The 13,546-nt window shown below is 45.7% G+C and overlaps 1 protein-coding gene across 1 annotated transcript in view; it reads right to left on the bottom strand.

The window, feature by feature from the left end:
• Nucleotides 1-12,160: 12,160 nt before the first annotated feature.
• CRNKL1 (crooked neck pre-mRNA splicing factor 1) overlaps nucleotides 12,161-13,546 on the bottom strand; it is a 12,362-nt gene continuing 10,976 nt past the window's right edge. The window contains exons 12-13 of the mRNA XM_009694904.1: nucleotides 12,952-13,200; nucleotides 12,161-12,410 (exon numbers count right to left, since the gene is read on the bottom strand). Coding sequence (XP_009693206.1) covers nucleotides 12,243-12,410; nucleotides 12,952-13,200 — 417 coding nt within the window. The 3' untranslated portion in view covers nucleotides 12,161-12,242. The remainder of the gene's footprint in view (nucleotides 12,411-12,951; nucleotides 13,201-13,546) is intronic.

Genomic DNA, 13,546 nt, shown 5'->3' with positions numbered 1-13,546 from the left:
TTTTTGTTTGTATTTTTACAAAACCCGTGGGGGGGGGGGGGGGTGAAGGCAATTCTGATAAGTTCTGGTTTTTTCAAACTTTTCTATAATTGATACTTCCACTGGGGAAGGGAGTTCATGACAGCGTTACTCAAGGCTATAGTTATGAATCCCTGTCATTTGATGGGATGTGGACATACGGAAACATGGAAGAAAACAGACTTTGTAGGCATGGCCCCTTGTTGTGCACCAGGCTACTGAGAGAACAGCAAGCCTGGCACTGCAGGCAGGTCTCTAGCTCATCTGCAAGGTTAGATGTTTTAGCAAAATTGCTTTTACACTGCCCTACTAAAGTCACCTTCCCCTGGACACACCAAACTGTCCCCAAGCAGCTTTCCCAACCATGTAGCAGAGGGAGAGACCAGTGGCCCAATGTCCAAGCACAACCCTGCCCAGGCACCAAGTCAAGCCTACTCGCTCCAGGTCACATAAAACCAGTTTTAGGGTCACACCAGAGGAGCCTATGTACCCCGGCAGTGATGGAGGAGCGGCCCACCATGGCCAGCATGCTCCGGAGCTTTCAGGGACCCTTGTGGGGACGACAGCAAGTCTTGGGAAAAGCCCACCTGCCACATCTAAGGAGAAGAGGATTAAATATTGCCTCCTCATCACCACAATACCGCTCCACAACAACAAAACCCTTACGGCCGGCAGCTCCTCATCTTCCCGCTTGTACAATGCTCAGCTAGGACCGAGGAAGAATATTTTCAGTATGTGGTCCTTGGTTTTATCTCGCTTTTGAGCTCTTGTAGCAGCAGATAAAACATTAATAAAACACAATTTACAAGCATAGACAAATGTTTATCTTCTTTCAAGAGTGGTGTTTTATTGACTGATTGTATCTACAGAAGTGGAACGAAAGCACAACTATTCTAAAACTCTCATGAAGGGGGATATTTTTGTAAAAGCAGGTAAGAAGATAACTTCAAAAAAGATAACATGCAGCATTAAGAGTCAGGAAATAAAAAATATGTTCTCTAAAAAACAAAAAGCAGACTGTAGCCTTCAATAATTTTCAGATCCTGATTTAACAGCAACTGTTGCTAAATTGGTGAGCCTTTCAAGGCAGTAACAGAAAGTTTAAGTTGTGCCACACAACAAGCTCCAGAGTGTAAAATATATTTACCCCTGACTTAATGATGGAGTCAGCCCTCTTTTAAACAAGCAGTCCCATGAACAAGACTGTTTTTAAATAGCTATTCCAGAATAAAGGCATCCTAATTCCCAAAGTCTTTCCACCACCCTCCTTGTAGATCCTCCTCTGCCAGATAATCTGATTATCTTTCCGCTGTATGAACCCGCTACTCAGTATTCCCCCTTCTACTCGAGAATCTGATTTTTTTTGCAAGAGAGGGGACAGACAACCGCAGAAGCCCCGTTTCTTTGCACAGCCATGCAGAAAGGAGCAGAGACTACATGGTCCTTGTAGAGGGGCTAGGGGCAGAGCCTGTTCCCTCCCTCCCCCCCTCCCCGGGGACATCCCATCCCTTCCTCACCCAGCAGGGTCACCCCTGCTCCAAGCTCCTCGACCTCGCAGACTGCACCATGGGGGCTCCCGCCTGACCCCAGGACAGCAGAGGATTATTTATTCAGTGGGGTGTTCCCCATTGCCTCTCTGCTGCCAGAAACCTTTCCAGATTTTTTATACGGTCTGGTGATAAATCCAGGCAGGCCAGGGAGCGTACTGGGGTTTCATAACTTAAACATGACATCCTGCAGTTCTGCAGAAATGAAGTAAACAGATATAAAATAAACAGTCACAAATATTCCAACATCTATTCCAAAACACAAGTTGCAGAGACGACTGAGGCTACCGAGAGTCAAACAGCAGAGCACGAAGCACTTGGCACTTGTGTAACAGATGGCAGAAGAATACTTCACCCTCACAGCCAAGAGTTGAAACGCTGTGAGGAACGATGCTTCGGAGACAGCACGGCTTAGGGTCTCAGCCTGGCAAGCCCCAGTCTGGGTGGTTGCTGCTGAGTGGCTGCTGCGGGGGTCCAGGGTCTGCTAGAGACATCTCCCCCTCATTCCCCTAATAAACGTAACTACAGGGTTAAATCAAATGTGAGGCAGCATAAGTTACTTTTCCGGAGGATACAGGTCTTCCTGGCAGGAGGTGAGCCCCACCTGATTTCAGCTGGATGCTCCCATGCCACCCAAAATAGAGCATCTCACACGGTCTGAAGTGGCCATGGAAAGGGTGGTCCTATATGGGACATCCCATCCCATCCCATCCCAGGACTCCAGCTACAGTTTGAGATCTTAGTCAACCTGGCATCAGAACAGCTCAGGATACATTGCTGGAGGTGACTCGCATCTCCTGCAGTTCCCCATCGTTATACAGGGTGTGGACATCATTGGTCACGAAGTGGTCAGAGTCATAACAACGAGGCGTCAGGATTTCTTAAATAACAGTTAGCTGCCAGCTGAGCTGGGTGACCTACAGCTCCCTTAAAGAAAACTCTTGTGCCAGGTATGCAGATCACACATAGCAAGTCTTTTCATACCAAAAGAAAAAAAAAAAATCCTGCTATTACCTTTAAGTCCTCAGAGTCAAATTCAGGTAGCAGATTTGCAGATTTTAAGCAGAGTTTGATTAAAAAATCAACAAATGCCTTTCCATTCCTACATGCTAACTTGATGTTTCTGAGGCAGATCTCAGTTACTCCCTTGGCTGTCATCTGCAGCTTATGATAATTAATCTAGAAAAACTTCTCTGGAAAAAAAAAAAAATCCCAAAGGTGCAACTGATAACAGCCTATTCGACCAGCCAAAATCCTGCAAATATGCCGCACTGCTTCTCTGCCTTCTGTCCTTCCTGTGCCAACATCTGAAATTCAGGTCATGGTCGTTGTGCTAATACTCCACACCTTCCATCTCCACGAAGCTGCCTATAAATATCAGAAATTGGCGCGCTCTGTTCCCACCAGCACATGGCGGTGGGGAAGATGCTCCGGCTCAAGGGCAGGGGCTGTAGGATGCAGGAGAGACTGCTAGAGAGGACAGGGTCCCCGCTGCCAAACGCATCCCCCTCCAAGGAGAAATGGTGCCTGAGGAGCTTCCAGCTCTTCAGGGCTAATGGCAAAACCCATTTGCCTGAAGTGACCCCAAGAAAAACCCATTTATTTGCCTCAAGTGACCTCGAAACAGAAAAAACACAGTGCATCTGTAAAACAAATGAGTGCAACAAGGGAAAAAACTCCTAATATAAATAAGAAAAAATATCCTTCCTATAACGTGAGAAAGAAGGAAGAACAAGGTGATGTCTTTTTTTTTAAAATACCCAGGAGGAGCTTACATTGGGTAAGGGAATGGCACATCAAGGCATCTGGAAATAATGCAATACATGTCCAGATCTGTAGTTAATTTGCCAAAAAACATACGTTACTACTAGTCTGGACATCATGTTATTTTAATTATATTAATGACATACTATATTTAGTATTAATTATATGTTTATTTAATACACAGTTATAGGTATTTTTATATGATATACCCAAAACTTCCATACTTATTCTGAAAATATGCTTTGCAAAGAGAGAAATAGTTCTTCCTATTCTAAACATATGTAATTTTTCATTAGATCAAAGCACTAGCTGGTGCTTGTGGCCGATACACCCTCAGAAAGCATCAGGAACTCAGCAAGTTTTACAACCCCCTTCCTAAATCTCCACCTGCTGCTCCAGTGTTACCCAGTCCATTGCTTCGCTCAAACACGCTTAAACCACTCCCTGCCCAATGTCTTGCCCTGCAAGCAAGGTGTGACTTTGTGGTGATGTTGGCAGAACCAGGAAAAGAAGAAGTTTAGAAAGTAAGCTAGCCAGCTTGGCACCCCCAAATAAAATTCAGCCAGCACAGGCTGCATGTTTGGGAGAGGCACAGCTTGAGCCAGAGGCACAGCTCGATATAGGATCGACTGCCTTGGCTTCTCCGAGGATGGGTTTCACGTAGAACCTCCCATGGGGCTTCCCAGCAGGTCCCTTCCTTTGCAAAGGAGGAGGAGGAGGAGGAGGAAAAGGAGCAGCCAAGCGCTGGTACCTTTGCAGGTCCTGGTGCCCCCAGCGCCACGATGCAAAGATGAGGCGCTGAGAGCACCAGCTTGCACAGTGCCCCACATCAGTGCCCCAGAAGGGTGATTACAGAGCCAAATTAAGGTGATGCTAAAAACCTCCGAAATGACTTGATCTCTGCCTGTCCCTGCACCTCCTCCTGCCAGCACCACAACAGCGCGTCACCATTTGCCCAGAGAGGAGCCCGTCCATATGAGATACCAACCATTCCACCTCTGCTTAAAAAGCCATAGATCTTGTACGACTCGCCTTCCCCCTTCATGTACTTCCCACATCAGAGTTAAACACACGGACCTGCTTTCAAAAGCGCTGCCTTTGCCTTCGAGAGAAACAATCACGTATTTTTAGCCCAGGCTGCTCAAGAAGCAGAGCTTACGCAGCTGATGCGCTTCTGCATCCCTCCGTTCCCCCACCAATTTACTACTGGTCACTTCCAACTGAAGAAAACACTACCAGGGATGCTCGGTTCCCAACTTGCCAGGAGAACAAGGAGAAGAGAGATACCCTTCTCCAAAGGAAAGATACTAGGGGAATTTGTTCCTTATTAGACATCAGAGAATCCATGCACAAGCTGCAGACTGGGGTAAAAATCTGCCCGCTGCGGCAGCTCAGCTCAGAGACTTTGGGTTTTTTTTCAAAATACTGACAGAACTGAGGAAAAAAACCCACCCCGAGAGGGATTCTGTCCAAAATTTTGCTTCAGCAACAGAATAGCTAGCCACTTTGGGTCCTTGATTGTCTGCAGAGCTGACAGAAAAATACATTTGCATTAGTTTAAAAAAAAAAAAAATGTTTTAAATTATTTTTAAAAGAACATGGACTTTTATAAACTTGTTCCTACCAAGTCACCTTCTGTAGCACATTTGCTGATGTGGGTTTTAGCTGTGCTTAGTATGGCATGGGAAAGCATAAGCCAATTTTATCATAAAATTCCAGAATTTGAATGAAAAGCTTTTCTCTGTCAATCTGTTTTCTAGAGATTGGATGTGTCATATCCCCATAAACATCACTTATGCATCTGTTCTGACAAGCTAGCGATGGTTTACTCCTACTTGATATCCAGAACACCGCTATGAAATATTGCTTAATAAAATTGTAATTGGGCTTGGGGTAACTCTTCAATGCGCCACTTAGCTATTTTTCAGCAGACAGTCCTTCAGACTCTTAAGGATTTGGTATCACCAAATTGTACCCTAGCAGGTCTGCAAAAGTTAAAACTAAAGTTAGAAAATAATAACCAAGAATACATTTTTAAATGGTCTTTGACACGCATGGGAGAGTATTGCCCATCAGTGACAGGAAAACCACTTTGAGATGTCATGGGAATAATCGGGTATCAACAGAAACCTGCCCAAAATTCAGGTATGTAAAACTGAGAGGTTTCCTTGACTTCCGTCCCTGAGGAAGACAAAGGAAAAGAAATCAAACCACTGTCACGTACTGCAGCATTAAGGACTGTTTAAAACTTTGCTGGGCAAACACAGGACAGAAGTAAAGGGCACCTGAAGCACTGTGAAGCTGACCTGAAGGCATCTGCCAAAGCGTGTCCTCTTCCAGTCAGACCTGAACATCCCCAAGAGCCCCACGGACACAGTCGTGGCTACATCTCCCTGCAAAGGGGACAGTTTTATACGTGCGGGGGAAGCGTCTCTGTGCAGGGGCTCAGGAGCATTGCAGGAGACAGAGATGCTCCAGAAGAACACGAATCAACGCTGCTGACAGCATAGTTCTCCAGCAGGGAGAAGACAGATGACATTATAGCCCTGATCAGAACCAAGCCCTCAGTTTCTTGATGTGCACTCTAATTTAATTCAATATCACTTTCTGACATGTACGTTAACATTTTCGTTTCAGCCTTGTCCTTCGGAGCACAGCAAAGTGCCGAGCAGTCTGCCCGGGGTCAGAGGTATTTTGTTGGGGAGGCAAGGGGGAGAACTAAAAAGCCCTTGCCAAGCGTAGGTACAACCTGGAACAGCATGTTTGCTTTTGGTCACTGTGTCTTAAAAAACCTACAGAAGTCAGGAAGTCCAGGACAGGGGTAAAACACAGCAGCAGCCACAGCAGTCAGCATGAACACTGCTGCGAGCAGCACTGGCTGGCAAAGCTGACTTTTATGCTGCTAAAAAAAATTTTAAATTAAATAACAACTTTAAAAAAGAATATTTACAATCCATAAGAAGGAGCAGCATCACTAATTGACAAGAAATGCCTTCCCTCAATACACCAGCTGAGTATCGGACAGCCCTGAGCTTGCTGTGTCTCTCCAGAAGAGATTCCCCACGCCGAGGGGCACTGGGCCCCACAAAGATCTTCCCAGTTACTGCCCTGACCGAGATCCCAGACTTACCCCCTTGCCAGTCACCACAGCACAAGTCAGCTGTGCTCCTTTTTTGGTAGGAGTTTAACTCAAAGATTTGTAGTTTTTAATATTCTGCCCCAAATCAACCACCTACTCTTGTTAGAGAGGAAAAAAAAAAACCACGAACTTCACAAAACAAAGTTTAAATCATACACGCAAGTCAGGTTTTCCACTTTTGGAGTCAACATCCACTGGAATTTAGGAAACTGTATCAGTCCCATCTAAATTATGTTTCATTTGATGCAGCTGAGACGTTGGTTATCTCTCCTTAAGTTAACTGAACACATGCCTAGTTAAACAGGTACAGCCAGCTTCTTTCCTTGCACGTAACTGTTTATGTGTGACAAGAAGTAATAACCCTTGCCAACTGTTAATTGCTATTACTGGGCCATGGTTTATCAAGATGCCAACAGAACTTGAAGGACTTCAGTTTAACAGGGTGGAATTAAGAGACATAACAATATATCAGCTGGACAGATTGAAACAAAGGGCCTTGAACAAAACCAACCACTGCATCATCCATATACTTCGTCCACAAATCTTGATGGCTCAACAAGTGTGTGAATTTTTGCATTCCTCCTCATAGCTAGCAGACAAGTTTTGTTTAAATATATCAAAATATCTTATACATACGTGCAGTGATAAAACAAAATAGTTCCTCTTAAATACAGGAGTGCTGCAATTTTTGCTTTTCCATGGCACGGCAAGACGTAAAGGCGCAGGAACTCTGCAGTCTCGAAACCCACCGTGTTGTCTCAGGCTGGAACCTCCACTCAGAACCTTCCCGCCTTTGAAAGCCTCATACTCCCTCCTGTGATACATTTTAGGATGGCTGGGGCTACCGTAATCTTTTCATTTAGAGCACAGCATCATCAGCTGATGAACACCACCTTCACAGACCTGCAGATGGTCATTGGCTTCTGCATCAAAGCAAAAAACCCAGCTGCCTCCTTGGTACCCGGCGTTGCTGCTCACAGCCCTGAGGGGGTGAAACCGGGCAAAACCCCCCTGATTTGGGTCAAGCACAGCTTCTAGCCTCTGTCAAAAGTCCAGAAAGTCAGGAAGGGGAGCCAGGCCATGCAAGCAATCCACATCGTACATAGGACTTCAAAAGATACAGGGAAGTCATGTCCTGAAAGCTGCCACATCTCGGCAGCCTTCCTGCCTGTCCCCCTGCCACCCCCGAGCAGTCAATTGGGTACAAAGGGAAGGAGTTCATGATTTGGAACTGCTGCTAACGAACTCGATCCAATGCTTGCTGGAAACCCAGGCATCTTCCTTGGCTTGCTCACTGTAAAAGCAAGTTATCGGTGCCCATGGTTCTGTCTTGCTCCATGTCCAGCCAGCAATATTGAAGGCGTAGCCATAACAAGAGCTCCTTTTGCCATCTCACTCTCCCACATGGATGGGCTCTTTCTCAGTTGGGTTCTCTTACGGAGATTCCTGCCAGATGCCATTTCCTACTCCTTAAACTGGGATCTACTTTGAGGCCTGCAAAGATGCTGGCAGACCGCGTTCAATCCCACTTCAGCAATGAAAAGTCTGAGGGGAGAAAGAACTATTACTGTAGATACCTGGAAAACCGAGCTTTATTAAGCTTCGCATCCCCACTTTTGAAGTATGCAAAAAATTAATACTGAAATTGTGAAAAAAACGCTCAAGTTTTGTGTAACAGAAGGGTAAGCCTGGCCAAGTACTCTTGGAGAGCATAGGATCCCTGGCACCAAGCATCTGCTTCACAGGTGCCTCACGTTTTCCAAGGGAAAAGAGGACAGAAATCTGTGTTCATTTACCACTCCAGAAGTAAGAAAACCCCTTTCCCCTCCCGGGGGCTCTCACCTCTCATTCCTACATGTGACTGCCAGGAGGGAGACCAGGGGTGCCGGCTGGGTGGTGGGAAACGCCAGCACATCCCAGCTCGAGGCATTTCCATCACCACTGAGAGGACTCACGCGGAGCTCTGCCGGGGTGGTTACGGACCCACAAGCACGGGGCCACCACCACTGCAGCCACATCTCCCAGTAGGACCAGTGCCATGTCAGACCCTCAAGGACAAAACCCACAAGAACCCTTCCTGAAGCTTCAGGAGACTTTAACGGGAAAAAGCCTAAAATGGCAAACGCCGGTGCCACGGGCAGCCTGCTGCGGCCGTACGTGTGTGATACCGCGAGCTTGGCACAGCAGCCTACACGTTTTGCATTCTTCCACCACCTTAGATGTAATCAAACCTCCGGAGATGTCAAAACCTGCTGTAACCAAGCCGTTTGTACAAACAGAGTTTACGCATAGAAAACATCTTAGAGCAATGTCTAATAAAACTTGCGAGAAGTTAGACACACACCCAGTCATCCCTGTGTTTGTGCACAGCGTCAGAGACAGAAGCACATGCTTTGTCCGTGGCAGCATTTGGCTGTACAAAAGTTACAGTAGCAGATAAATTTTGGTTAGCTTGTTATGGAATAAAAACCTCCTGTTTGCCTTTTCCAAGATAAGCTTGTAATGGGGGGAGGAGGAGGGAGAGAAATGAGGTGGAAACATGGCTGTGAGCTGAGAAATCAATTAAACCTGTACATCTCACCAGTGCTCTGAAGGGTGGAACAGTTTTACAGATTTAGTGTTCAGCGTGTCAGTCGTTGCAGGTGTTTCAGGGTTTAAACAGACAAAACCAGATCTTAAAGATCCAAATTCAGAGCAGCTAAATGTAGAATAGCCCTGGAAACCCCAGAGCGAGAAGATGGAGATGTCGAAGGGTTGCCATTCCAAGGCAAACACAGGGATGGGTAGCAGGGAGAGGACTCAGATGGGTCTTGCTATTTTGGCAAAATCTACGCTAGAGAGATGGAGCCGATGACCATAAACAGGGACTTGTGCCACGCAGCGGGTGCCAGCAGACCCTGGTCCTGTGCTTCATGGAAACATTTCTTTAACCTTGGAAAGCCAGGAGAAAGACAGGAATCCCCAGGAAGACCAGTTAAGATTCCTGTGCTAAAACCAATCTCGTAACACTCATCCCCCAGCCCTTCTTCTCTACTGCTTTTCCCTGATGCCTTCTCCAACAGAAGAAAATTTCTACTTAACCTGTCTTCTTCTGTCTACTTAACCAGTGTTCTTCCAGGACCTTTTCAGGCATTGAGCAGAAAAGGGAAATGGCATACAAGCCTAAATGATTAGAAATACCCAATGCTTTATCAGTTACATGAGCGTGAGGATCAGCTCGCTCCCACTTTCATCGGATGTTCTTCACTCAACTTCTACTCTTGTCTTTAAGACCAAAGCAAACATCACCCCAACTTTCGGCAAAGACAGCTCAAGACAAATCTGCTTTCACTAGAGCACTGCTGTATTCCACTTTTGTCGCCACTGCCCTGTGGACCCTCTCTCCTCTGGTCTCCCTTTTAATGTACCCGCCTTCAGTTTTCTGCTGGCGTGCAGCAATTCGCAATTCAAAGAAAAACTGCTGCGGAAGAGATACCTCTTCAGCTGCTCCCATTAGACCACAAATGCAGTTTGTGGGATGCTCCAACATCTGCAGAGGTCCCGGGATGCACAAAATCCCCGCGTTCCCCAGTCTCCACACGGACAAAGACAGAAGGATGGGCAGGAGCAGCTTGGCTGGTGCCCGGCAGGGAGGGAGCTCAGGACACCCTTGCTGGGATGCACTGGGACCACAACTGTGGCCTCCCATTACAAAAAAAAACCCAAAACCGACCCCGACCACAAACCCCCCTCCCCAAACGATTAAGACGCTGGCAAAATTAAAGCCCAGAAAGCAGAAAGACCACTATAAACTTAAATAAACTAGATTTTTATCCTGTCAATATTCTCCTCTCAGTTGTCATGATGAAACAGTATTGCTTTACCATGCAGGATTTTAAGAGAATTGAGGAAGAGTAATAGGTACATGTATTACAGCCACCAGTTGCACTACCGTTAGGAAAAAAAACCCACAATAATCAAGTTTTAAAATAGAAGGTATAAACTTACATAGTTGGCTCAACAATGCAAACATCTGGGTTTTTAACTCAGAATCTAACAATGGTTAGCGGGTGATCAAGGACAGTCCCAACCAGTGAAGTAATTTTTTCTTGCCAGTCAGCCAGTCAAGTTAACAAGATGAACAAACATGGGACAAAACAGGGCAGGAAGGATTTGTCAGATCGAGCAGAGCATTGCACAAGCAGGACTGGTCCCAGGCACTCCAGACAGGCACTCACTCCCCCACATTTCCCAAGAAAAAGAGCAAGAGTTTCCCCACAACTCTGCCCTCTAAGCATTCCCCCCACTTGCAGACATACCCTCAGTGTAGCATCCTCCTGACCATGAGGTCCCTTATCTGCAGCATCCCATGCCCTGTCCTGCCAACCCAGCACACTACTCCCTCCCTCATTCCCAGTCCAAAGCCTTCTCCCCAGATCAGCCAGCCCCTTGGCCAGCTCCCTTTCCCCCTCCTTGGCCAGGCGGATCCCACCTCTCCCACCCAAGAGGTCCCTGGTGGTAAAACCCCAAACCCTCTCCTTGCTGCCAGCTGCACAAGCAGACTCTGACCTGCAACTCCCTCCACTCCTTCTCAAGCCCCTTTTCCATCACTGGCAGGATCAAGATGAAAACCATCTGGACCCCTCCATGTCCTTGACCACCCCCCCAGGGCCACAAAGTCCCCTTTGACCTTTCCAGGCCTCCCCCAGCAGTGTCATGGTGCAGCCCCTGCACGGTCACCCTTCCCCACACCAGAAAATGGAAGAAGCTCAAAAGCATCAGCCCAGGGAGGATGATGACGGTGATGCATCTGGTGAAGGACTCAGGATCTAGTTTCTGGCCACATGGAGCACAGGGAAGGAAATGTTTCCAGCTGCAGGCAGGCCTGGCCAGTGTGATGGATGGCCCCAGGGCTGAGCAGCTGCTCTGACCACAGCTGGACAGGCCAGATGTGGCCAGAGCAGTGGTAATTGCCCAGTCTTCAGTCAACGGCAGCTTTGTTTAAGGCCTGACTCATAGCTCTGGTGGTTATTGTGGCACACTTTCACTTTCTGGTTTTTTAAATCATTGTTATTCATGGTGCGTGAGGCCTCCAGCCACAGGACTGAGCCCTGGGGCAGCGATCCCTGCCCTCTCCACCGCAATGGCAGGCTGCCCGACTTCCCCCAGACCGAGGAACCAGCCCACGCAAGCAGACAGAAAGGCTTCTTTCCCGCAAGAATTTAGGGATGAGAAAGCTTACGCTCAATGTTTTTTCCCCATGAAACACAAAAACCATTGAGAAGCCTACTTACACTGCCTCTACTTTACTTCCCAGTAGATTATTTACTACAAAATATGCTGCCAAGACATTAAAATACTAAAACACAGACTGTATGGAACTAATTTCTACAGATTTGTCCTCTACAGGCTAGTTTCAGTATATTTGACTTCTATTATTCTCCCTCCTAAACAGTTTTCTGGGATAAAAGCTTACTTTGATAGGAAGTTGAACAGGTTGCAGTCAATAGGATTTAGTTTTCAACTATCCTCATGGTCAATACATATTTTACAGAATTACTGGGAAAAAAAAAAAAAAAAAATCAATCAGGAATGGTTAGAGACATCTCTGTCATTAAAGAAAGTAGCCCTGTTGTCTTGGGACATTAATATCCTTTTTCCAAACAAAAAAGTGCTTTTTTTCCAAACAAAAAAAATCTCAAGTCAGTAATAGTAAAACTCTTCAAATACATTTATTTATCACCAATGAAAATACTGTACAATACCCAAGAAAAGGGGCAGGGAAAGGCAAAGTATTAAGACTGGCTTTCATCAATGTCTTTGTCTGGATCCATCTCTGCAGCTTCGCTCTCCTGTTGCTGTTTCTTCCAGAGTTTAGCCATAGCGAGTAGTTTGAGATTAGGCTGGTTGGCAGTATCTTCTGGGAAAATATAATCATAGTATTCCTCCCAGCCAGCATCAGACTAGGGGTAAAAAAAAAACAAAACAAAACACAAAGTAAGTTTAATTTGCATGTTAATATTAGCTATTAGAAGGTGCTTCTAATAAGTGTAATAGTGAGATAAAATTAAAAGCAACGTTTGTTAGGCCGTCCATAGCAGCGGAAACCAGTGAGCTGAAGGGGTGTAAGGCAGTACTACTCCTGCTGTGCATAATGAGCAGGCAGATTTGATGAAAAGCCTGGCCAAAGTTTCTCAAAGTTAAGAAACAAACACTATCTGCATAGTACTACCTAAAGCTGTTCTGGTTTGTCTATGGTAGGAGTTTAAAGTAAAGGTAGCTTGGGCATTTGGTATGAGTATTTCACTCTGAATCAACTGCCCGCCTAGCCTGCTGAAGGAGCTCAGCAGCACGTGTTTCAGGCCAATACTGTTTTTCAATTACTGCAGAAAAATTGGTTTGCAGTCAGAGCATTCCTCATAGCCAACTTTGTTTTGTGTACCAGACCCCAGCATAAAGCCACCACGGATTCAAAGTGACTACCTGCATAACTTTTCCTCTTACCCCATCTTCAGCCTGCAGTTTTCTCCTTTTCTTTATTTTTTCAGGCATAAGTTTATCTATCCTCTCTTTAGTGGTATCGGTTCCAAACTCCTCTTCAAAGTTTCTCCAGGATTCCAGAAGCATGACCCTTTCCTCTTTTTCCTCACAGTTTCGCATTGCCTTGTTAGCTTCTTCATAAATCTGCCGGCATCTTGACAAACTCTCTTCCCTTCCTGCAGATAGCTCAAACTGTGCAAAGCTAATCCATACCTGTGGTGAAAGCAAATCAAAACCAAGCTGAAACCTCCGTTCTGAAGTCTGATAGCTAAGTGATCATTTAAAAAAAATACAAAGCAGCCAAAAAAGCAAATGTCAATGCAAATCTAAAGTACTTTTTCATAAGCAGATGCCTAGAAAATTCATGGATGTTTCAGAAGTGCGAGATTTGCCTCATTTTGGCAAAACACAATATTCACGTAAGACACGTTGACAAATTTCTTGCAGTTCTTTTGGGTCATGATAAATCCGTCTGAATTTAGTCAAATGACAGCACCAAACTACATTTGAAAAAAATCACAACTATTTTTAGCTTGCCATGTTTTTGCAACTAAAATTC

Source organism: Cariama cristata, unplaced genomic scaffold (assembly GCF_000690535.1).
Source record: "Cariama cristata isolate BGI_N322 unplaced genomic scaffold, ASM69053v1 scaffold34950, whole genome shotgun sequence".
Classification (NCBI taxonomy): domain Eukaryota; kingdom Metazoa; phylum Chordata; class Aves; order Cariamiformes; family Cariamidae; genus Cariama; species Cariama cristata.
This window is presented reverse-complemented; position numbering and strand designations above follow the sequence as displayed.